The 26,297-nt window shown below is 37.9% G+C and overlaps 1 protein-coding gene across 1 annotated transcript; it reads right to left on the reverse strand.

Moving 5' to 3' along the window:
* Positions 1–24,047: 24,047 nt before the first annotated feature.
* Positions 24,048–25,958, reverse strand: LOC137102965 (pleurocidin-like peptide WF3). The gene is made up of 4 exons (XM_067482918.1): positions 25,734–25,958; positions 25,541–25,641; positions 24,484–24,502; positions 24,048–24,305 (listed from the first exon to the last, which is right to left on the reverse strand). Exons 1-4 carry the CDS (start codon positions 25,838–25,840, stop codon positions 24,221–24,223), a joined length of 312 nt encoding a protein of 103 aa, XP_067339019.1. The 5' UTR covers positions 25,841–25,958; the 3' UTR covers positions 24,048–24,220.
* Positions 25,959–26,297: the final 339 nt, after the last annotated feature.

Raw genomic sequence — 26,297 nt, forward strand, 5'->3', positions numbered from 1 at the left:
TCCACTCTCCCTCACCTGCCTCCTCGTCCCCTCCTGTAAAATCAAAATCTCCTGAGTTGGATTTTATGGGTTGAGTATAGTGACAGTGTAGTTAGATAGTTTTCATTCATTTTTTGCTGTTAAATTTTTAGTTGTGTGGTTGTACATTAGCTTTCTATCTAATTTTACATTAACACTCAGACATAACTGAAGCTAACTTGAAGCGATAAAGCTGGGGACCACTGTATGACTATAACATGTGTGCCCTAAACCTGCTGTAGCTGAGTTTGGAGCCGCTTGGTCCCACATTTTCAAGCTTCTTACCAAATCCTTCCTTTTGAGTCCCGTTTCTCGCCTAATTGCAAATGTAAGTCTAATAGTTAGTCTCCTTTTAGTTCAGCTTTTAGTCTCTGCCCACCTCCGAGGGGAATATCTCTGTCTTTAGCTGTTAAATGCTCCACTACATTTACCACTAGTCCCTGACTATATCCATACGACTGATATGTTCTGTGCAGGTAGTTTTCACTGGGTTTTTGGAACATTTTGCTGAAAACAACTGCCTGCTGCTGCCTGAAAATGTCACTGTCAGAATGGTGAGATTAAATCAGACAGCTAAACAATGACCTGAAACTTATTATACAACTGTGAAAGGCCAGTGGAGCCACAGATCTTGATGATATTTCTCTGTAGCTTCACGTGTCCAAGCAACCTCTTTGACATAGTTTTCCACATTTCATTTGTTAAATTGGATGAAAAAAACATAGAAATGCAACTAAAATATTTAAAGTATTTCATAAAGCCTAACTCGCAAGTTCACATAAAAGATGACAGAAAAATGCTCGGGTGCAGAGTAAATGCCCCTCGGACTAGTCCGAACCTTCTCTCTTTGTGCCAGCGATGCCTCTTTGCTGCTGGTGTTGAAATCTGAAAAGGGCAAGTGTGACAAAAATGGCAGAAGCTGACGTTGCGTTAACACCTACGTAAGCATTCATGTTAAACGTCCCCTTCTACACAAAATGGCACTATATACATGTGGATAAATCAAAAACAGTGTACAGCTGCAAAAGCTCTCCGAACATCAACACCTTATTATTTTCCTATTTGTAACATGTTATATTGACCTACATAACATTTGTGATTAATAAACCAAAGGAAAATACTGCCAGGCAAGTGGGGTTAGTGTGTGAAACAGGTACTCGGAGCTGTGTGTGTAGACTGTACACACAAATACAAGCACACACACATCCTTACACACTTGCCTGAGGAGACAGCTTGCAAACAGCATGATTTAGGAGCCAGGCCATTGGCAAACAGGAGTGTTTAGTAGAGAAGGAAGGAGACAAAGCAGAAAGAAAGGATGAAAGGGGAATAGAGAAATCACAAAATCCTACACATGATAACACTGGTACAAAATGTGTTATAAAGGCCCAATCTACTCAACTTGCACAAGGAACCTGTGCATCTTTGGGGTAAAACCAGTGATTTTTGCATCGGCGCGTTGTGTACAATATAGTATTGTATAACTACTGACACTAAAGTAGGAGTAACACTGTGATTAGTCTTTAGTATTAGTATTTAAAAAGTCCTGCAACAGCAGATGTAACTAGGAAAAAGGCATGATCATGAATTGATTATTAATAATTTATATGATGACTAAAACACCCCGGAAGAACCAGAGTTTATTCCCTAAAGAGGTGGTCTCGGTCTGAATCAAACTGAACCACAGTGTTAAAACGCTTTTGGAATGGTTCAATTACAGAAAGCTTAGTCAGCCTGTCATCACCCCTTAAACAACAGAAGAAGAAACAGAATTTAAATTGACCCACAAGGAAGATCCAAGGAAGACTGGAAAAAGACAGGAGAAATGAGAGCACGGAGGTGCAGTGCTTAGGCCATGAATGGGACAGCAACAAGATGTAGGGATGGAAGGTAAAGTTCTTTACTGCACTCACAAAAACGTAACATGAAATTCAAAGCTAACATGATCAAAAGTAAACAACTTAACAAAAACACAAACCAAGATTTGAACTTTAGGTTGTGAAAATGACCTTAGACGTTGCAGTAATTTCTGTATATTCCTAGCATTCATATACCTTGACAATAAACTGCTACCCATTCAAATATAAATCCATGAATTTTCATCCTACCTGCCAGGCAGAGTCCAAAGATGGTGAGAAGAACCAGGATGTAGAGGCAAACTTCCTTCGAAGTTTTCCTGAACCTAATGAAAAGCCAAGAAAAGCCATTCGAAAAACACTAGGCATGAGAATATTCCAGACTTTTTATTGAATATGCTATATGCCCAAAGTAAGTATGTTTAAAAAAAAAAGCATAGGTATTAAAGTATAGCTGTAGCTTATGTTGTACACATTTCTTTGTTTACTGGTTAAACACACAGTACAGCAAAAAAATTTGACAAAAAGAACCATTGGTTCTTTGACTTTAACCAGTCAAAATAAGAGGACAACACCTTTCAAAGAGATGTACATCGGTGGTTTATCAGGTGATATCAGAGACCCAAAGAGTCGATATTTCTTCCTTGAGTAACATTCAGAGCTGGGTCAAGTCTGTCTTGGCACAGTATTGTAAACGTAGACGAGACATATACAGTATTTAAGCATTAAAATGTCATGAAATTAAGTGAAATGTGCTGTTATAATTACGAGTAAGCACACGGTGGAAACACTTGATTACATGTCAGTGTGCTTTATGGAGTCCACAACCAATAAACTCTCACTTTTTCTTTCCAGAAGAAAGTCATTTTTCCCCCAATAATTTACATTGTGTTTGGCTCATAATGCAGATTACACATGCAGCTGTTGGATCCCACTCTAAGCAAAGAACCCGGTGTCATAGAATCCTCCTGAAGTGTCCCCAATGCTCTGCTGATGTGCCCAAAGGAAATAAACAACTCCGGGGTGAGGAATGGCTCCTTTAATTGAACGAGGTGTAAAAAAGGCTCAAGGATTAGAAATGTTGGATGAGCCCACCCTTGCTGTTGTGTGAGACCATTCTCCACTTTCCATAAAAATGTCAACAAATTCTCGAGTTAATGTTCAGTAAATCTTTCCCACCAAACTCACAGAGTCCTGGATCGAAACCTGAGAACACCACAGGGTCAACTGTGGATTCATTCAACTGCACCTGTAGCACACACACACACACACACACACACACACACAAACACACACACTTCCTGGACATTCTTGACCTTTATACTGTAGATGGCCACAGAGTGACTGCCAAATATTGACAGCAGTGCTTGTGTCTTTGCTCTTTTTTGACCAGGTCTGCACTGGTTATTAGTAAGTGTGGGTTTGTCTGAGTTCACATAGTTTCACATGCCATGATAGTTTCACAGAAAGTCCTTTTCTTTAAATCTGTCACGGTGTGCAAATCTGTCTTAGAAGACAAACAACAATGAAGACGTTGCAGCTGTATGTGTGGATGCCAACCAGTCATGTTGTAGTTTACATACATTTCTGTACAAATGCAAACTGTTCATCCTTGAAACTAAATGGATATTTGAAACATTAACATTCATTCACATTCATAATAATAGTACAGGACAATTCAAAACATATTGCCTCAGGCTACAGCTGTCATCAGCCTAGAGACATCAAAAAAATTCTAAAAATGCACAAATATCAGCACCTCAACAATTCATGCATTTTAAAAATGCAATTAGTTTTCTTTTTTTTTAGTGTGTAATTAGCAATACATTAAGACTTTCTTCTCAGTTTTCTCTCTCTGTTAGAAAATCTTGTTGTTACGTTGCAGCACAAGATAATGTACAACATATGACGGTAGAAACTTTCTTATTGCAGCATAAACAAAACATATATTGGCCAGCATGAGGACATAAAATGTCGGTAAAAGTGTGGAAGGATCTGCTTCTTTGTAAGTCTGTAATATTTGTGCATTTTAACCCTGAGTTTTGCTGAGCTCTGTTCAGTGTTTGCAGCCTCACACTCTCAAAGCATGAAATGTCCTTAACTTCATCACACAGATTGAGTTTGGATAAGTTGTGTCCGTCGTAGGCCTCCTCATACATGGAGCCGTTCTCCCGCTCTTCGTATGTGCTCAGATACATGGCCTTGTTCTCCATCTGCTCCTCCTCACTGAAGAGAGAAGATAACATACTGTATGATTCAAGCTCATCTCTCAGAGGCAAAATGTGTCAAAGTTGTTGTTACAATTACCAAGTACGAGAGGATTCAGATTATTAGATTCTGACAATTTGCATCAGAATTGGGAAGACGCAAATATCTAATTTATAATTTTAATTGTTTCCTGCAGCTCAGACAAAGTTGTGTAAATTGATGCTGTTGGGTGGTTTTCTTTTCTGCTGTTTCTCAGACACCTACACTAAATTGTTTTTAGTTACCATTATATCTCTAAATCCAGAACCTTGTTTTTCTTGTACATGTCAGTGAGTCACGCACCACGTTAACATTGAGTGACATGTTTCTTATTCACAAAAGAAAAAAAAACGGGGTCCATCTGTTGTCAGAGCTGAAGAAGCTAGTGAAGTGGTATCGTAGCATTAGCTGTCTCCCACTCAACAAACCTGGTGATGTTTCTTTTCAAACACACTGGCTCCAGTAACGATCTCTTCTTGTTCATCAGATTCTGTTCCACAAACACTGAAGCTGAAGAGATTGTCTGCACATGCTGCTAACTCTCTCTTAACCCAGACTATAACAACATTGTTGCCTTTTTTTTTTTTGTCTTTGGGGCCTTTTGATAGGCACCACATTTGTTTAGTTATAGAGAAACATTTAGTGGCGACTATGGCTCAGGCAGTAGAGCAGTGGTCCACCAATGGCAGGTTTAGAGTCCTGGTTCCTCCTGTCACTTGTCAAACTTTCCTTGAGCAAGACACTGAACCCCAAAGTAGTTGCTATGTATTAAGTGTCCACCATTTACCATTTAACGTCCATCAGTGCAGTGATGTAATGTTTTTGAGCAACAAAGTAGCTTGACCATGTAAATGAGTTTTTGGATTTAGACACAAGTGACATAAATTGTTGGTCTTAGTCCAAAAACGGGTTTTAAAAATGCCAAAAATATATTTTAAAAAGACATAGACAATCTATTATATCAGTAGGGGGCCTCATGACTATAGCAATTCAAACATGTTTTGACTGCTGCCCTCTAGTGCTGTAAAACAGGTTGACCAGCTGTCACCATCTCTGTTGCACTTTTCAAGCTACACAAACCCACATACATGCAAAGCTGTAGGTCCAAGATAAACAGAAGGAAATCATTGTGGTGTGAGGTCTGGGAGGATTGTGGCTGTCTCTCAACCAGTGTTATGTGATTAGCTTCCTTCTGCATTCACACAGTGAGACGGGGGTTGTGATTCTGCTCCATCCCATCTTTGTTTTTTTGCCTCTTACAAGGGTATTTTAGAGAAGCTCTCGATAAATTTGCATAAACCATTATAGAAAGGTCAATCATGGGGCAGAAAAGGAGTGATCCACCTGATCATACCTACTGGCCATGAAGAATATGTGTAGGTGGCTGTGGATTCTCATAATAATGCATCAGAAAAGCCAAAGCTCACATTATTATCTCAGTCAAGTGGTATTAGTTCACTGAAGGTCACTGGACAAATACTGAGCCACGTGGTTTTGAAATAATCACTTTGATTTGTTCATCTACACATCCCAAAGATCCATTTCCACCCAAAGTGATCAAGCAATCTGTCTCCACAGCTTTATCATCCAACTCAATTCAAGGCACCAGAAAGTCATCTCAGGTCAGATGTGTTATAAAAATCACTCCAGCATGTTCTGGATCTACCCTGGGATCCAGTTGGAAAACCTCCTTATATTAAGTAGGTGTGGTGGAGGCATCTTGGACATTCGCCTGCCTTTTTGACAGCAACTCCAAACTCCTTAACGTCTGAGATTTTCATCCATGTGAAGTATGCAGCAGTAGTAAACTTTATCTTGCATTCACATCATCTGAGAAGGATGATAGAGGTGGAAAAGATCCAAAGGTCCCTGCGTTTAGAAGGAGTGAACTCAAGAAGGCTGTCAAATTGTAGAGATGTGTTCACATTTCTATTAAATCATTTAATTAAATGAGAAACACTGTGGAAAATCATTGTTAAAAAAAAAAACTTTACATAAACACGTTGGGGACAAGCAAATTACATCAGTTTGCTGAACCATTTTGTCAGTGGATATTTTAAACTCTCAGATACTTTGTTATATGTACAGATATCAATAATAGTGTGGGGAAAAAATCCAGTATCAGTTTTCTTACATTTGACAAAATACTCACACAAACAGGTAGCACAGAAACAGCTGCGATGAAGTATTTATGGGAGGCAAAGAATGAACAGAAAGTTATGGAAGGATTCCAACATGTTGTTTCAAGACCAGGGGCCAAATAGACTCATAAATCTATTGAAAACATGCCCTCAGGGAAATAAAAAGTGTCTCAGAAGCCACTTATCATGGGAAGTAATTGTGTTTAAAACAAATGATTGACAATATCGTCCCACAGGTCCAGCTACTGCTGACCTACTCTTTTCAAATCTGGCACAAACTCTAGTACAACTCAATTTTAAATTTAAAGCAGGTTGAATTTCATATTTTATCCGTCAAGAATTTGACTAGTAATAAATCCTAATCACTACCTTTTCCACATCACATGGTAGCCACACACCAGACTGTTGACTCTGGGTCGGACACAGCGGGTCAGAGTATCCCAGGCTACACATGATGCAAACCATAAAGTCAAAGGGAAGGCAGAGCAAATAGATACAAGTCATGACAGAAAGGCTGTGTCACACACAGACATCTGAGGGAAAAACGGTGGGTGTTAAACTCCCACAAGCCCTGGCGGCAGATCTGTGAGTGTTTGACGAAGTAGTTAAAAAACGCTCAGTTCTGGACTTTCTCATTACACAGGGGAGACAGGGGTCAGATTGACATTTAGACTGAAGCTAGGCAGGAATCATTAGGGCTGCTAGGAGATCCGGCTAAACCCTCCGTACCCCTGCATATGTGTTTGTGTGTGGGTGCATTCATGAGGTGAGTTATCTTTTAATTAAACTGACTTTGGTGAGACATAATGCTTGTTTCATCACACACACACACACACACACTGTTGTCTGTTACTCTGTGTCATCAGAGGATGGTGGGAAAGCAAAGTCCACATCTGTCTGCTCACACTTCAACTGCAATGCCACACAGAATTTACGATAAAGAAAACCAGATCTAGAAAGGATGTTACACAGCATTCTTCCGGTGCAGCTGCACTCACAATAGGTGACAAAAGGCCAAGAAAAAAGCTGCCTATTGCATTTCCAACATTATATAGCCACAGTCCAAACCTAACATTAGGAATAATAAATAACTCTTCTTAATGTCTGCATCTGATTAAACACCCAAGAATCCTTTAATGCTCAATATGGGCCATCTATGATTCCCTCAGGCCTCTATCACCGAAACCAATAAGACTGAGCCCTTATAGGAAGTAGACTCTTTCCTTCTTCGAGCCCAATCCAAGCATTACAAAGAGTTCAAGGTTCAGTGTGACAACAAGCCAAGGAAAAGCAAGGCTGCACTACAGGCTGTGTGTGACTATGATTGTGTCTTAAGTGTTGGGGGACATGGTCGCCATCTTGTCAGGTTTACCCTGACTTTCTATTGCAGAGCTGCACTCTGTGTTTTGACTTTTTATGGTTCTGAAAATAGTTGCTTCAGTCAGTCAGAGCTGCCGCCATAGTAAGAAGTGAGAGGACCTGTACTCAAATTAGCAGATCTTGCAGTAAAGCCACTACAAACGCTGTTGCTTGTTACTGGCAATTAATTTCTCCAGGTAGGGTCCTGTTTTCTCTTTCCATCAAATTTGAAAAACTGAAACAACAGGCACAGATAAACATACCATTTACTGTAGATCACAAGATGGCGTCCGCAGCCCACAGCAGTTAACGTGCGTGGCTGAATTTCACGCATCTGTTAGAAACAAGAAAACCTCACACAAAATCCCACTGACATTTGTAAAACTACTCAAAATGTAAATACTTTTTTTTAATGTAACTTGGTCCATGTGAGTCGGTGAGCAAGTCAAATGGCTGCAGCGAGTTTAGACGCTTAGCACTAACAGCAGGACTCTAACAATGTTGGGAGTTTTCACAGCGCAGAGACGAAGGCTGGAACATTCTGAACTTCAGCAGAGAGCACTGGTGAGTTTTACACATGTGGACTTCACGCCCCCACAAGCTCACAGTTTGGGTTTTAAACAAAAACCAGACAAACTCACTTTCCGCGAGCTCCTCTTCAGCCCCCCTAAGGTTGGACAGATTAGCAACTTGTTAGCAGCGGCGATGATCGAAACTCAACCAATGAGAGGAAAGATCAGGCTTTACGCTCCCCAGGTCAGTGTGATTGTTACAGCTCAATCCACTGCACTGATGAGGAAGTTACTTGCTGCTGAATGAAGAACGATGCTAATCGCTAAAATAGGTTTTTTTGACAGATGACACATTCATCAAAAGTCAACCACGCTCCACTTCTCTTCTCCAAGCTTTATTCACCGTGTGATTTCAGTCATCAGGCCTTCGTCAGTATGATTTACAAAGGTTACTCCCGGCTTCCATATACACAGGATTACAGCAATACACAGCATCATCTCTCAGCTGATGATGCTGGAGCGACAGTTTTGCTGAACTGAGAAAAAGACACCAAAGATTCACTCAGCAAGAGAAAAAATAATTATCTTGTCATGTGCCGTTGCATTGTAAGATTTGTGTCCAACTGAGCATCCGATTGTCTGCCAGGTCAGAGGGGAACAGTGTGTGTGGTCTCTGCTGCGGGAATTTTAAAGAGTAAAGATCATAAGGGAGGTGTAATTAGTACAAAGGGTCTCAAAGATGATGAGTGACACATGTGGGCTCACTGACCTGATGTATTCGTCCCATTCACGTAACAATTATTCTACTTCCAATAAAGAAAAAACAAAACTGTGTAGTAGGTGGATTATTTATAGCCCTCTGCACATTGGCAAACCTCCCATGTCTTTGCTCAGTCATCCATGTGACATTAACCCATTTTCTCAGTTAATTAAAAGGGGGAGATACTTCACCCATGACTGAATTAACACAAAGCCACAATTTTCTGCGGATGAGTTCCATCAAATATGCATTTCCTTTTTTTTTTTTTTTGTACTGTTGCATACCGGTCTAATACATAATAATTTGTGCATAAATCAGCTGGTTTGCTATTGCAATTTAGCCCAATCCAATAACGAGTGACCAGATGTTAAGCAGTTGCCCAAAACAAGCGGCCAAAATGTGGCCCACAATGAAATCCACCATAAATCATGAGGGGAATTGACATTAACCTGTTAACACCCAACGCAAAAGGACATTAATCACTAAACATTTTAGAAGAGATGCACCTAACGGTTATTTAGTCCAAAATCTCCAAACATGCAGATATGCAGACAGTCTCCATTTCATATTTTACACCACATGTTAAAAACAAAAGTAATGTGACACTGAGTTAATTGATGTTTAAACAGGTGCTGACAGGAGGAGGTAAATTTCACCACTGGGCACATTAAAAGTAGCGGAAGCTTTTCAGTCTCACCTTATCAGCTGACAATTAGAAATAATAAAAAAATCACAGCTTCGCGTTTCTCATAATTTCCCACAAAATGCTGATGCGCCCTGACGGTGACTCCTGTTGTCTGTTGTCTCTCTTCGTTCAGTCCGTCAGCTGTCAGAGTGGTGGCGAAAATGCTTTGCATTAAACGAACAAGCAGAGTAAAAATGCTGCACAATCCATGCGCGCGCAAACACTCTGTCTCACTCTCTTACACACACACACACACTCTCCCTCTCTCTCTCTCTCTCTCTCTCTCTCTCTCTCTCTATCAGACTCAGCCAACAGCTCTGCAGTGGAGAACAAGCTCAAACATTTGGAATAAAATAGCTACAACATCGTCATGTGACCGTCGATGAACTCCAGCTGAAGTCCAGCGCTACAAGCAGCTGAGAAGATACTAAAAGGTTGCTGCACCTGATGAACACTGCTGCCCTCTGTTGGATGCCAGTACTAAAGTACAAGTAGGACTGAGGACACAGTTTGTGTGATTTAATAGATATGTGAGCGAGTCGGATACTCGCGGAGGAGAATAAAGGCCATTCATTGTTTTTAAGCCTAATCTGATAATGGTAAATGATGATGCTTTCAGGAACCCATCGTAAATCTGTCTCTTGACGAACCATAGAGAGAAGAATAACGTTTGTCCCCAAACTCTGTTCAATTTTAATAAGTTTTAATAAGTATGAATTTACCAGCGCAAGGACCCAGCTTTTATAAGGAAGCAGCGAAGTGTTTTAATTCGGTTTTAGCCTTTCTTAAAAACTGCAGAAGTAGTTTTAAATGAATTGACGGCTAATGCGTACAATAATATGGAAAACTCTGCACATTCTCAAAAAAATGATGAACTGTGTTTAGCTATTTTCTAAAAGAATCAATCAATCTGAACTAGGCCAAACTTATACATCAAAGTGTTACTGCATCCTGCTAATAATGAGGAGTGTTCATCAGCGACCAAGACCCTTTTACAGTTTAAGACTCCATAAAGTATCGATGTACTTCAACAAGGCTCCACAAGGTGGTAGGATTAGATCTTGTGATGCATAAAGGTTGACTCCAGCCTGTAACTCTGAACCTGCATTCAGCCTGTAGCTCTGTTGGGTTCAATGTGGCAAATGACAAAAATCAATACACTGGTTAAATACTGATATAGGACATGAAGTTTATTGTTTCAAAAATAATACCACATTTCTGATGGTTTGTCCTCAGTGTATTTGTGTGTGACTCCTTCCTACATCCCCCTCACATGCCCTCCCACCCTTTGCTTATCTGTCTAGAATAAATCTTTCCTGTTCTTTGTGTCATTTGTCTAATGTGCTTCGCGGTACTTTAGTGTAAAGGCCTTGTGTAAATCACCCTGCATGGCTGACAGTTCAACTCTCCTACTACCCAGTTACACTCAGACACACGGGGGGAAAAAATGCAATGAGGCGTATCACTAACTGTAAAGCTGTCTTCTGTATGATGGCGTCATCCATTCATTCACTCATTTCAGGTCGTAGCGCTGTATCGATTTGGTTATGTTTAATTTCCCCTTTGTGTCTTTTTTTATTTATTTTTCTTTTGGTTTTTATTCATTGCTGCTGCAACCTGTTTTCTCATCATTAAATCAGTAATATTTATTGCATCCTATGCTTTATTGGACTGTCCTGCTTTAATTCATTCATTTCTTTCTAAATTCACGATAGAGTAGCATCAGAAAAACTATATTATTAACAGATTATTTTAATAGCTAAATATTATTTAATTATAATTTTCCTTACTTTGCTTCCTTATCCTATTTGGGTGGTAAACCTGTTTGCTTGTTTTTCACAGCATTTTTTTATGCTTCTTTGGTGAAGTCAGCCCAAACCTGGCCAATGATCTACTGTGAAATATGAACAAACATGGACGGTTTTGCATTTTGTAAATGGAAGTTAGTTAGTAAATGCTGTTATAAATAAATGCCTGTTTATGCAGCTGCAAGAGTCTTGATGAGGCATTGTTTTGATTTTGAGCAGCTTGGCCTTTGAGGAGATTTTTTTTTTTTTTATTACAAGGTTTCACATATTGTGATAAAATGTACCCAATTGTATCTCATAGAAGCTAACAACCTTGCAATGATATTTTATTTGTGCAGTCAGTCCAGGCAGCATAATTCTGGATAATTGGTATTGATCAATATTGCAGTTGAAGTTCTGGAAGTGTGGGGCTGTTTTTTCTTTTTTTTTGGGGGGGGGGGGGCATAAATATAAAGTATTGAATCAAGTCATACTGCTATTTTTATAAAGTCTAATAATATAACTGTCCAGGGTTTACAGTGTTGTGGGTGTGCTTTAGGTTTTTTGTGAGGTCTCTGAGAAACAACCTCAGATGGCTAACAATATCATTTTACATACATTAATAAAATGTTATTAAAAACACCTTGAACTAAAACATACTCCAAATTGAAAGCAAAACATCTTAACAGCATTAAGAAAACATTGCATTTTATTGTCTTAGTGGCTTTTTTCTATTTACCTTTTTTACTTGCTAAAATTTGGACAGGCAGCTTAATTGGAACTGTGACACAAATGTGAACACAGTACACAGCCCATGTTGTAAGTTAAAGTGTGCAACCACCTGTTAGATGTGCGAACACAAATGAGTAAAAATGGTGACTAGGGACAAACACACCTCTGAAAATTGTCCTTTTTATACCAAATAATGACGTTGATGACGATGTCTCACACTTCTAGCCATGATAGGCTTCATATTATGCATTAAATTGTAAAGCTGCACAAATTTAAAGCTGCAGCAAAGTAATTACAAGCAGCAGATGATGAAAATTTTCACAACTCAACACAGAATTTTGTGGAACATGTCACTTTTTTTATTTTTATTTTATTGTAATGCATCATGATGAATCTATCGAAAAAAAATAATTGACAAAGTGGCAAAGAATAGTTGTCTTAAGTTGAAAATGATCTTAAACACACTGGGATTCTTATTTATCCATTCAGATGTCCCTTAACTGCAGATTATCCACATTGTGGAATATGACAAGAATTGGAAAAAGGTCAAGTATGTTTGATTTTCACAGACGGACTGAGATTTGTATCAGAGGAGCTTGGAATGGCTATAAATAGGCTCATTGACAAAAGCCAAAGTGAGCTCCCTGGGAATCCACTAAGCCAAACGTCTGGCAACCTGTCTGTTCGATCCCTGACCTTCTGCCAGTTCACCGCAGAGGAGATTTAAAATCTGTCATGTGATGGCTATCACCAACATCTCACACTGGGCTGTGTTAAAAACTTGTTGTTTTTTCTTTCCTTTCCTTTTCTTCTAACCTTTTTTTATTTCAAACATTGTGGAATTTCTCTTTAGAGACTTTGGTGTCAGGTTGTGAAAGTAGAGGGGTAAATGAAATGTGTACTAAATAACCGTATATATTAACTAAATTGCCTTGTTGTTTCTGGAATATTACCCCAGTATTATTATTTTATTATAAATTAACCAAACCAAAGCTTTGTGTGTTGCTAGAAAGTCACAATAATTACATTACCATTAGCAGCTCACCCAGGCAGTGCAACGTTAACATATTTCCCTCAGCAGTGCATCATGGTTAAACATGAACATAAAACTGGAACAACCTGTCTAACAGAAGTGTGGAAAGGCATGAGGAGCATCACAGGTTGAAAGACCACCTGCCATGTGTCTAAGGGGGACTGTGGATTTGGCCAACAAACTTTATTTTGCCAGTAGATTTGATGTGAAGCTTCAAACCTCACATACTCACCCAGTGCCCTCAACTTGTGCTTCCCTGTGGAAGTTCGGGAACTTATTCATTGAATACCAGAAAGCAAAAGTTTGCCTTTGTGTAATGCTGCTTTATTTCTCAGGAAAGGTTGCAAAATCAAACAGTTTTAGATTTTTCTAAATCAGTTTGAGCTGTGAGCCAATGATCACTGCATCTCAAGTGCTTTATGCAAACGCAAGACTATCAATCTGTGGTTAGGGGTTTACTTTTCCATTTGCTCATGGTATTGCAAAGCAAAGCAAAGAAAAAAAAAAAACAGGTTCATGGCTGATAATCCTGCGACTCTCTTCCGTATCCATTCCTAGTAAGAGGAGTAAAGTAAAGTTAGAGCTGTGTGTAGGTAGTTAATCTATATACAGTACCAAAGTTATATAGCAGCAGGGCTGAACAATTTCAACCTGTGAGTTAAATTTTTTTTATGTCCCTTTTCAATTTGTAAAAACATAAATATGCGTAAATATCGCACACCATCAAAAGTGCCTACCTTTGGCGCAATCTCTCAAGTTTTTCCGTCCTGTAGTTATTTCTGAATGCTAAAGAGATGAAGATTACGTTATAAAACAAAATTGTAGAATTAATGATAGGCAATTTACTATTGTAGTAAAACCCCAATTCCAAAATAATTGGTAAGATGTGTAAAACGTAAATAAAAACAATGCAATGATTTGCAAATCCCATCAAACCATGTTTATGTTCTATTGTGATTAAAATAATTTATCAGATGTTGAAACTAAGAAAATATTTTCATGGAAAATATTAGTTCATTTTGAATTTATGAATAAAAGTAATTGCTGCAATCAAAAGGAAATGGAGGAGTATTTGACAACTAATTGGGTTAATTGGCAACAGGTCAATAACATGGCTAAAAGGAGCATTTCAGAGAGGCAGATCCTCTCAAATGTAAAATGGGTAGAGGTTCACCCATCTGAGACCAACTGGGCCAAAAAATTGTGGAACAATTTAAGAAAAAATTTGCTCAATGTAAAACTGCGAAGCATTTGAAGATCCAACCATCTACCGTATATAATATCATCAAAAGATTCAGAGAATCAGGAGGAATCTTTGTGGATGCACATAATCATGGGCCCTCAGGCAGCACTCATTAAACATTGAAAACAGGCCTCATTCTCTACCTGACATCGCTGCATGGGTGAACATAGTTCACTGTACAATCCATAAATGTAATTTAAATCTGTATCATGCAAAGAAGAAGCCATATGTGAACAGGATCCAGAAACACTGCCATGTTCTCTGGGCCAAAGCTCATTTTAAATGGTTTGAGGCAAAATGTTTTCCATTTTCCAGTGTTCTGTGTTCAGATGAATAAAATAAAATTCTTTAAAATTTTAAAAATAATTGAATAAAATTCTTTTTGGAAATGTGGACGCCCTGTTCTGCAAACTAAAGAGGAGAGGGACCATTCAGTTTGTGAACAGCAGGCAGAACCTGCATCTCTGATGGTATTGGGGGGTATTGGTGCCTATGGTGTGGGCAGCTTACACATCTGCAAAGACACCATCAAGCTGAAAAATATATAGAGGTTTTAAAACAACATATGCTCCCATCCAGATGAAGTCTCTTTCAGGGAAGGCCTTGCATATTTCAGCAAGACACTGCTAAACCACATACGTGCTGCATCCATCATAACAGCAGGGCTTTGGAGGAGAAGAGTCCAGGTGCTGAACTTGTCTGCCCGCAGTCAGACTTTTTACCGATAAAAAACATTTAGTGCATCATAAAACAAAAAAGACTGTTGAGCAGCTAGAATCGTGTGTCAGTCAAGAATGGGACAACATTCCTCTCCTAAAACTCCAGCAACTGGTCTTCTCACTTCCCAGACGTTTACAGATGGTTGTTCAAAAAGAGGGGATGCTACACAATAGTAAACATCACCGTCTTCAGACTTTTTTTGAGACGTGCTCCTGCCATCAAATTCAAAATGAGCTAATATTTTCCATGAAATGGTAAAATGTCCCAATTTCAATATCTGATATGTTGTTTATGTTCTGTTGGGAATAAAATATGGGTTGATGAGATTTGCATTCAATGTTTATGTTTACAAATCCCCTCAACTTTTTTGGAATTGGGGTTTTACATCATTGGTGCTGCTCTTTGTATCTCTGAATACATCTGAGCTGTTTGTACTGTAATAAATTAAGCATTTTGGTAAAACTCAAGACTTGATAATTTATACACTGGCAATCTGGTGGTGGGAATGTACTGTATATATTTATGCATGTAACAAACTAATGTAGCTTGCTGTTAACCAAAAATTGGAGGTTGATACAGAATGTGATTTACCTCGATATCCCGCCTTGGCACTTTTCCACATAGATCCTAACCGTTTAAAAAAGCACTCCCCAGGTTCAGCCATGAGGAGCACCAGTGACAGCACTAGAAAGATCATGACAAACTTCATCCTGAAAAACAATGATGTGTATTTTAGTTTTAAACCAGCAATCAATTTTTCTTTTTTTGCATTTTTTATGTCTAGTTATCCATGTTTCAGGTAACATTTAAGTCTTAAAAAGGTTCTTATCTCTGATCTCATTACAGATATTTTCATTCTATTTATAAGATGTAACGTCACAATACAGGCAATCTATACTTTACATTGCATTATATAAAAACAAAGTTAAAATATTTACTGTTTACCTGTCCACTGATTGATAGAGAAAAAGAGAACGGTTAGCGGTATAAATTAGTGGTTGTGAGATCTACAGCCGATATAAATTACTTTACCAAAACGTTGTGAAATGCCTGCTTTTCTGTCAGTGGGTGGGACCAAATGGAGTTTCTCAATAAGTGTTGAAATAGACTCCAACTCTTTATTGATCAGTATCATATGAATCTTTATGCACAGAATGAGGCCTATACATCTTTTCTTACAGTACAGTTGTTTTCCAAACAGCAAAGCTTTAATGATCAAAACTGATCATGTACACAGAAGCTCTGTAACGCTGTTCTGAGACCAGCTTGGATTTACTGAAGTGTGACTGAAGTGTGACATTATGACAGCAAATAGTAGTAGCATCAGACATTGGCCCTGCATAGCTCTGCCCAATATCATCTTGAAAATGGCTGACTGTGGTTTTTGCATTCATGCGTGTTTTAGATTGGTGCTTTGCTTATGATGCTTGCTAAAGCAAGGGGAATTGTTTCAATTGTAGTCATTGTTGCAATATCTTGGCACATTATAACACATGTGATCATGATTATTGGCTGACCCACTCTACCCCCAGTCAAAATAAATTCACCTTTCCATCAAGAACTTTACAGTGGCTCCAAACACACATTTCCAGCTGCAGCCAATATGTGTTTAACAAGAAACCTCAACACATACTGAAAACAACAAACATCTCCCAACTTTCATTCATTACTTAGTTTATACAATTTTATAGCATCTTTACAAGCCACAAATTAAGAATTGTAAACAACAGTTTATAACTATGCCAAATGTAATGCTGAAGGCCTGAAGGAAATGATAATATTGATTTCTGTTGGCATTTAACCACTGTATGGGAGCGTCGGTGGCTCAATTTGTAGAGTGCCTGTTTACCAAATGGTCTGCGATTCACGCCCCCACGTGGCCCATGTGAGAGAAATTTTTCTTCAATAGCAAAATGCCTGTGTATGGTGACCAAATGCTACATTCACACTTCAGCAGACCTTCTGTCTGCACTGTCTTTAGACCAGAGCTTCATAAGGAAGCTGTCCCTTAGGAGACGAGTGGTCTCAGATACTTGCTAATTAGATTCCTGACCACTGTGTGTATGTTCTGTAAGGTTGAGTCCTTCTTTGTGCTTTTATGTAAATTCAGCTGCTGAGCTGAGTGGTTAAAGGCACCAATAACCAGTAAAACCTTGTCAATTGACCCACTCTGGAGTGTAGTTCTGCATGTTTCTCTGTCTTGCTGGTTAAACTCACCATAAACAAGACTGTGAGCTGCCTTTTACCTCCTTAACTTGCCTTACAGTTTTTGCCACGACAGCCCAAAGTTGAACTGTCCCTGGAAAAGACGGTGAACCGTCCAAATTTCACAACCCCAGAGATTGCACAAGCCAGCACATATCTGAGCATCAATCTCACGCAAAAAAACAAAAAAAACAAAAGAGTTGTCATTTAGCCTCTCTACGTGCGTGGAGCAGCTGTGTGGCTTTGATGTCCACCAATGGAAGAAGTGAAGGTCTGTTTATCAGCAAAATGTTGTGAAAGCAGTATGACAAAGGCATTTTAGAAAACCATCTGGGAAAATGACAAACATCTTCATCCTTAAGTCTTGCAACATAAAAACTATATAATTCATGCTCAAATTACTCAAGAAGTTAATCGAAGTAAATAAGATTTATTATGGGGATTTTTATTCACTAAATTGTTGCTGGCTATTACCTGGATCGCTGCCCTTCTCGGTTGAATTTCAGATCTCGGTCGGCCAATTGTGATACACCTTCATAGTACGCACTTGATCTAAATGAAGAATTTGTTGTTTAAGAATAACTTGGAAACAAACACAAAAGCATGCTTTAGTCTGGTTTGTAAAATATCGAGTCAGAGGCGGAATGCAGGAACACAGCAATAAAATGTTTAATATTAATAACCACTTGTATTTGAGTCATATACCCAAAGTATAAAATATAGTAAAATCTTTTAAGCATGAGTGTTCTATCTTAAGATATAAAGGAAGTTTGCACTCCTCCTAATGCCAAGTCACCGTTGCCACATCAGAACACTTATCAGCAGTCAACATGTTGATCCTGACATGTTAACACATACCCACAAAATGTGGGGAAAAAAAAGAAGTAGCAATAAGTGCTGGAACCCAGTGCATTGTAGTTTACTTAGATCACCATTGTGCCAGAGCCATTCAAAAGAATGAAATTCTAACGTTTATTTTAATGGCTGTTATTGTCTCTCCATTATTATAAGAGCTCAAACACAGTTTTAAATCTCACCACTCAAGTTGCATTTTTATATAATGTGCTCTGTTTCAGAAAGATTATCATCAGTGTTATTGTAAAAGTCCTTGTCATTGCTGATACATTGCACATTTGAATTGTTTCTTTCTGTAACCTCTGAAGTACTTTTGGTTGGATTGTAGAAGCTTCACAGCTTCAGTGCTAAAATAACTAAACTATTTCTGCCTTAATACTAAAAATAATCAATACTCAACAATTCTTTATGGTGCTACTTATTACAAGCATCAAAGAGTAAAGACTACAACATTCTTCAGTTTTCATCTCATCTTTAACAGGATATTTTGATAAATTAGACAATTCTTTTATAATGTATGGTCTTACTATAACTGAAAGAATGAATAAGATTTGTGTGTGTGTGTGTGTGTGTGTGTGTGTGTCGGACTATCAGTATAGTTCATCTTATACATGGGATAACATGAATGAATAAATCAAAATAATTTTTCCTATTTCTTATGCATGTCTTAGACACCCCCCCCCCCCCTACATGTTACAAATATGTGAACTGAACCATTTTTATTTTATATGTTGATTACACTAAATAAGCCAAGCAGGAGAAGTTTCAAAGTGAAAAAATACTTTTAAATATTTTTTTTAGATGGTTAACTTTAAAACGGGTCAATTTGACCCTGAACAGAAGAGGTGTCTCATTTTAATTTATCAACATCACTCCATAAACAAAAAAAAATCAAAATATAAAAAACATTTTTAAAAATCAATTGCATATAAAACTATTGTAATTTATATGTAGGTCTTTTCAATGTAAATTAAAAAAGGTTTTAACATGATCTTTTTTAATAAACGAGTGACTTATGCTCATTGAACCATGATCTGTGAACAGTAAAGAACATCATTGAATTAAATATTGATTGAAATGGTTAGTAATAGAGTTAATGATGAGATATAAACAATTTTTTTTGAGATTTTTTGGTTTCTGACACTTTTGTATAATTAGGTGTGTTCCAAATTGACCCGGGGACATCAAGGCTGTTCCTCGGAAACGAACATAACAGGAGGGTTAACCACCATGAGTTAGTTTTTTAAATCAAATTGTCCACAACACAGCAAATGTGGAAAGCTTATGCATCAGCTTCCCTTTAAAAAAGAAGATGAAATGCTGTAACTGATGCATTTAAATGTAGTTTAATTTGGTTTGTCTTTTAAGACATAACTGAATAACACCTGCAGTATTACACACGGGGCATCAGAATGGGCATCCGGCCAAAAATAAGTAACTAAATAAAAATAAATAAAATATATATGTAATAAGTATACATGTGCAGACCAAGCCCCAGACAGGAGACAGGACAAGCTAAAAGAGAGTTAAAAAAACATGCAGCATTACAGAGGAAGTTGGCCTTTTTGTAGGTCATGCTTTGTCTCACATTCATTCTAAGAACAGTAGCAGTAATTTGCATGGAGATGAGCGAGACATTGTTTTTATCAGATTGTAGAGTCTGGATTGTGAAATCTATATACACAGTTTTACAACATATTCACTCATGGCCTTTTCTGTGTAGGTAAGAGTGTAAGGTAGGCGTCTTTACTCTGTTGCTAACAACAGTGTCCTGAGGACCCATGGAACTTTTCTCTCTTTTGGTTTTCGCCGAGGTATTTTCCTGCCACTTGCCCCTAATGAAGACACCGAGCTGGTCTCCAGGCAGCCACAGCACTGTGATTTGCTCCTGAACTGGTTGAGTGACTCGAGTGCAGAGAACAAATTTCTCTAAAGGGATTTATAAAATGTAACTTAACCCAAAAACAGAGACCTCATGTATGTTTGCCTTTAGATCCTGCCAGGTTTATGAAACATGTCTTTCACAAGCATGAATTAATTTATACCTTGTGTTTCCAAAAATTTTCAGCTCAAGAACCAAAAGAAAGTTGTGTTGACTCTTTTTCTAACTTAAAAAAATACATTATACATCTACATTTAAACCTGCTTATAATCAACACAACAAATCAATTTTGGGCTTTTGTGCGGATTCAAACCTCAAGACTATCTTACTAAAACATGAATTTGTGGTGATCTATTATCAAAAGCCTGGTCATAACCAGTTATTTCAGCGAGCAGATGTAATGTTAGTGGGGGTTAGTTTGAGGCTGCACAGATGAGTTTGCTAACAAACTTATGTTATACTCATAGGTATGTGCAGAAAATGTCTGAAATTCTTTTTTAAACTCAATAATAAACACATAGAAGTATCAGAGAGTTTCAACCTAAAAACTAAGAAATTATAACCTTGTAAAAGCAGAATTCATGGCAGAGCCATTGTATTTGATTGCATTAAATTGCACAGCTGGTCATAATGTATCTGACCGGTGTATAAGAAAAATGACCAAAAATACAAAAATACAAAATGAACAAACATTAAATTAACTTTTAAGCAGCTGTGTACAACATGTAACTTGCTATGCACTTAACTCTGCAGGTTGGCAACCCAATAAAAATGGGGTCATGACCCTCATTTTGGGAAACGCTGCTCAACAGAAGTAGCTATTCAAAGTGTAGTACTTTTTTTTTGTGATACTTTTTCAGTGTGGTATGTTCACTGTACCCTACTCTGTTTTAATTCTGAAGCAGGCTCATAAAATCCAACCTGCAGTCCCCCTTTCAGCCCCCTGGCATCGCAAAGTTGCTTGCTCGTCCCAGATCAACGGCACCAAATCCTACTGTGTTTACATTAACAGCTTCTTGGTGAACATTAATTTACAATCGGATATATCACACAGCTTCTGCCATAAACCGAAACCCCATAACCCCAACCCCTGGCAGACAGTTGGGCTGGTTCTTCTGTTGCCCTGTTTTTTCAGTGGGTTCAAATCCACCGTCGTAGTCCGTTGTGTTGCAAATTTGCGAGCATTACACTCTCAAGTGCCATTTAAGTTAAGCCCACAATAGGGAAAGCATGATAAAGTGCCCTCTGAGATGGCTTTACAATAAAGCAAACATGATAAAGCGATGTTTTCCAACCCTGCCATTTAAACATTCTGAGTCTGCAACTACTACCAAGTTACAAAATGCTTAAACAGCTTTACTTACTGATTTTAAGATTATTTAAAAGGGAGTAATTTCGAGTTGTTTTTTTCAAATGTTTAAGCTTTCAAATAGTTTTTGGTTCATGTTCTGCTACAGAGGCTGAGAAACAGAAGTAACACTGCAGTGTGATAGAGTATTTCATATTCGATGAAATTTATATATAGTATTCCATTTCCTTGTATTGCTCATTTTAATAAGACACAGGAAAAATATGTTACGATGAAGCTTTAATAGAATGTCTGACATTTCTCTAGATAATTTTTAAATTTTTTGGTGCTATGCTGAAGACCAAGAAGCATTTCTTTTTAACTAAAAACCCAACTTCCTATGAACCATCCTAGTACTGGAAGTGTAGTCCGCAGCCATTTTGTTTTGGTCAAAGCGTTGGTCCAGCTGGTCTTGCTGCTCTTTCCCAGAGATAAGTCTGATGTGTAGAGAAAGAAAGCGGTTCAGTTTCCAAATATAAAAACATACAAGAGCAGTAATGACGTGTGTTTTTACACTAGAAGAAAAAGTGCTTACTTGTGGAGGCTCGCGACAATTAAATAAAACAGAAAATAAAATAAACAGAAAATAATTATATTCAATTATGATTTATTGCATTTTTTGCACTTCACAGAAGGGAATACACTGGTATAGAAGGGAAAGCCCTGCTCAGAAACCTGCATGCATTAGACAGGTACTTAGTATTGTGGTTTCCTGAAAATATTAGATATATTGAATTAAATCTTTATTGTTGTTCAAGCTCCAGGAGAGTTGGATTCCGCATTCACGCTCCCGACCGAATGCTACACCCATTTTTACAGTCTGGGTAGTTTTCATCATGACATGTAAACAAAATGTCATGTAAATAACCATTAAATAATCATAAAATGTTTTAAAACAACCAAACTTGTTAGAGAATTTAATGTTGATGTCATACTGTGTTAACTTTGGGATGATGTTTACTGTTGGTGAGTTGGAGTTCATGTTTTCACATTGTCTTGATTTTAAAAACCATTGCCACAGTAGGTCAGTGCTGCTGCCATAATAGGTTAGTTGAAGAGCTTTACCCTGTTTGAGTGTGACTGTAGTCCAAAGTGCAGATCATCCACTGTCACTGGAAAACTTGCTCTTTATTTATTAACGTCAGTTTTTCCAAATACCATTTCTTGCTATTTTAGTTTAATTTGCCCAGGTGTGCTGGTTTTCATCTTTATACAATGGTGCCTACGTCCCCCAACAGTTAATATGGCAGGATTTACCATCATTCTTTAACACAGCTATACCACAGTTAAGGGTAACAGCCTTAAACTAATGAATAATAATTTACATACAATGTAAATATTCTGTTAATTCTTGTTTTTAAGTTTAACAAGCTTGTTCTCAGTAGCTGTCTGTTTTACTCCTAAATGCATGATAAAATGTTAAGTTCATACCTCTTATGATTGAGAGCAAAGGCAACAGAACAAATCCAGCAGTAAAAGATCAATAGGTGATTTTAATCTCCAGGACTTGGTAGACAGGCAGATCTTTTTATAGCAAGGAATAAAACTCCTTGTCATTGGTTGCCTCACGCTATGTTGAAATATATGAGGGCAAAACCGATTTGTGCCTTACAAAATACACTGGCAAATTTCAGTTATCACCGCTGCATCAGCTAAGTGTTCAATCAGCTTACACATACGGAAGTCATGGTTGCTAACTGCTTGAAAAAAGTGCTTACAATTACGTAGGAGCTAAAAAGGTTCCTCAAAACGGTGTTCTAAGAACTCTTATTCATCATAATTTTTGTGGTGCTAACACACAAGAAAGGGGAAACGTCTTGAACTACAAAAAGGTTCCTTCAGGTTAAAAGCAATGTCAGATCAGACATTACAAGAAGCTACACAGGTGAACAAAAGTGAACGTTAGTTTGAGTAAAGTGCACAGCTCACTCATTCGTGTTTGCACAAGTTGTTTTGTTTGATGGTCAACTTTTGTATAACTCTGATGGCATTAACATCACCTTTAATTTTTTTTTTCAGGGTCTGCAATTTTTTCTTTTACAGTAAATGCTTATGGTAATTTGTCTGCTGATACAGCACTTTTATCAAAAGTGCTTTACAATGTTGCTTCTCATTCACCCCTTCACTTACATGCATACACACAGACACACACACACAGTGTGCACGGTGCTCATCTGACCCACTGGGGGCACCTTAGGGTTGACTCATGCTGTTACCTTGCTTGCAATAATAGAATGAAGTGTAGATCGTAGTATGTGCCTAATTTAATACATCTCTCAACTTGTACTTAGCACCAGGAAGTCAGTAAGTTATGGTTTTGCTGTGGAGTGTTGGTTTCTCAGTCTCAGCTGGGGCAGGAAGACAAATTCATTTTGTAGCTGTAATGTCAGGAGCATGTTGCTTTACTTCTAACACTTGAGAGACTGAAGAGTTGCATTATACTGGGTTTAAACTGTGATGCAGACCTAGTTTAATTCTTAAGCATATCTTAACGTTTTAAGCTTTATGTAGACAGCTTCACTACCAGGATCTGGAGTCTTAAAGTGTTACCAGTTGTCAGTATAAACCTCTAAGTTTATTGTTATATTGTTACATTATAGTTGAGATTATATTATCATTCATGATATTCATATCGGCATTTATAAACAACAAAAGGCACTGATGTTACACTGTAATGCAGATTTATTCCCAATAACTCCTAAAGCAGTATGTCAAGACAGCAACATAGTTTCTCAGTATTGCCATTGTGAGTAAATATTTTTGTGGGATGAAAAGCAAGAAGAATTTTTTGTTTTTCACATCATTCAGAAAGTTCAAAAGAGAGTTATATCTTCATCCTAGTCATAACCAGGGCGCCCCGCATTGTAATCGATTGAACGTGTGTCCAGCTGCTCTTGCTGATCTTCTTTTTGGCCATGAGCTCTGGGAGAGGAAGACAGAATCCGGATTAGAAGGCAGAGAAGTAATTATAAAATTAAGTAGTGATAGATATTGTAAATATATATATAGTTAAAACATGTTCACTAGGAAAGAAACCTAATGCTTCTTCATTACTGGGTTATTTGAAAAACTGGTAGTTATGGTAAAAGCATTTCCTTACCCATGGATCAACTTGGCAACTGTGTGAAATAAGAAGGAAAAAAGAAACAAACATTAAACTGAACTCACTGACTGACATTGTGTGTAAAGTTTAGCCTAAACCTATAAGATTCAGTCACTTCCTAGAAAAACAACAACAACAATAAATGTAATAATTTTAAGAGGAGCTTAAAAATGTAACTAGCACAATTTTATCACATGAAATCACCATTCTATAATTAAGACGGACTAACCCGTTCTCATTCCACACAGTCTAATATTGACTTCCTAAGGCGTCAAATTGGGCCTTATAGGTGTAATATACTGATGCCACAAATACCCTTTGGCATCACTCAGTGTCCCCCTTGGAACAAGGGCTCTGATACTGACGCTACAGGTCCACTGAGGCACGTAGGCACAAAAACTTTAGGGTAAGTTTAAGTTACACTAGTTACGTTACATACAGTGACAATGGCCCCAAATGCTTCCTTACTATAGAAACCACATGCCCCATACATCTTGCTGTAAAGTTGTACCCTGGTCTCCCTGTGGAAAAGTCCTAATGTGCCATCCACAACCTCGTCCACCTCCCAATGAGACTTTTTGACTTTATGTTCCACGTCATTGCTTTAGGCGTCAAATATTGAAGTGTCATTGTGCTACACCGAAATTTCAGAGCACGATCACTGACCCAAACTTGTACCCTAAGCGTCAGCATGTAATGCAAAAGTGATTGGACAAAGCGGCGCTTTCTGACGCCTCTGGTATGAGAATGGGCGGGAGGGTTTGGAAATACATGGACAGATAATTATCGATAAATCAGTTATTTATGTGTCTCTATGTATTACTACCTCAACAACAACTGGATCTGACAGAATATTTTGCACAAATGAATGTGACACTATCAAGTATTCTGCAAGCGTAAATAGCCAAAACTAAAGTCACTGACTATATGTGTTTAACTAACATTCCTATTTGGGTTGGCACATTTTTTCTATTAGTTACACAGTGATTTTGAAAGTTATGTCATGTGAAAATATCTTTCATTTTTTAAAAAACAGTTGATTAAATTACTGTACCATGAAAGGCTCCTTTGAGAATCGTTCCAAAGAAGCACTCTCCAGGTTCAGCCATAATGACCACCATGGACAACACAAGAAAGGCCACAGTTAACTTCATCCTACAAAAAAAGCAAAAATGGTTTATTTCACAATAACTACGCTTACTACTTCTACACTTTTTATAAATTGTTTGTCATTATGTAGTTCTTACCTCTCGACTGAAAAAATGCTGGTATCACTGTTAGATTTCCTCAGGTGATATAGATGTGTGTCTTCTGATTTGAAGATAGAAGCCGTCTCCTTAAATATACGGGGCATAATTCACAGTCACCATTTGCATAATTTCGTATTCATATTTGTTAAACATTTACTTTTGGGAGGGGTTTATAATGGTTCAAATTTTAACCACTACAGTTACTGTAGTTGACACAGGCCTCCCTCCTCCCATCACTGTCTCACATTTCAGCTTTAGGGAAGTTGAAGTGAATAATGTTTTAGTCAAACTTAATAATATTTTCCACTGATTCATGTCTTAAACCCAACATAAAAATAAAAAATAAAAATATAAGACCCAAATCATGCATCCATGCACCTACACAAAGGTATTTTGGGGTCAACTGTAGGCAGCTCAGTTGTGAAAGCGGTCTTCAAAGAACATTAGAGGCTCGGTTCTTCCTGGTTACATGTTACCTGGTCAGGCAAAGCACTATGCAGGGCAGCAACAGGGGGCCTATTGATACTGTATGTTTTGGATGTCAGAGTAGGTCTATGAAAC

Source organism: Channa argus, chromosome 17 (assembly GCF_033026475.1).
Source record: "Channa argus isolate prfri chromosome 17, Channa argus male v1.0, whole genome shotgun sequence".
NCBI lineage: Eukaryota > Metazoa > Chordata > Actinopteri > Anabantiformes > Channidae > Channa > Channa argus.

Excerpts from the sequence above, each read along its gene's own strand:
- LOC137102965 (XM_067482918.1), bottom strand. The coding sequence starts at position 25,840 with ATGCCCCGTATATTTAAGGAGACGGCTTCTATCTTCAAATCAGAAGAC. Across the intron at positions 25,642-25,733 it reads AGCATTTTTTCAGTCGAGAG|GATGAAGTTAACTGTGGCCT; the intron begins GTAAGAACTACA and ends CTTTTTTTGTAG.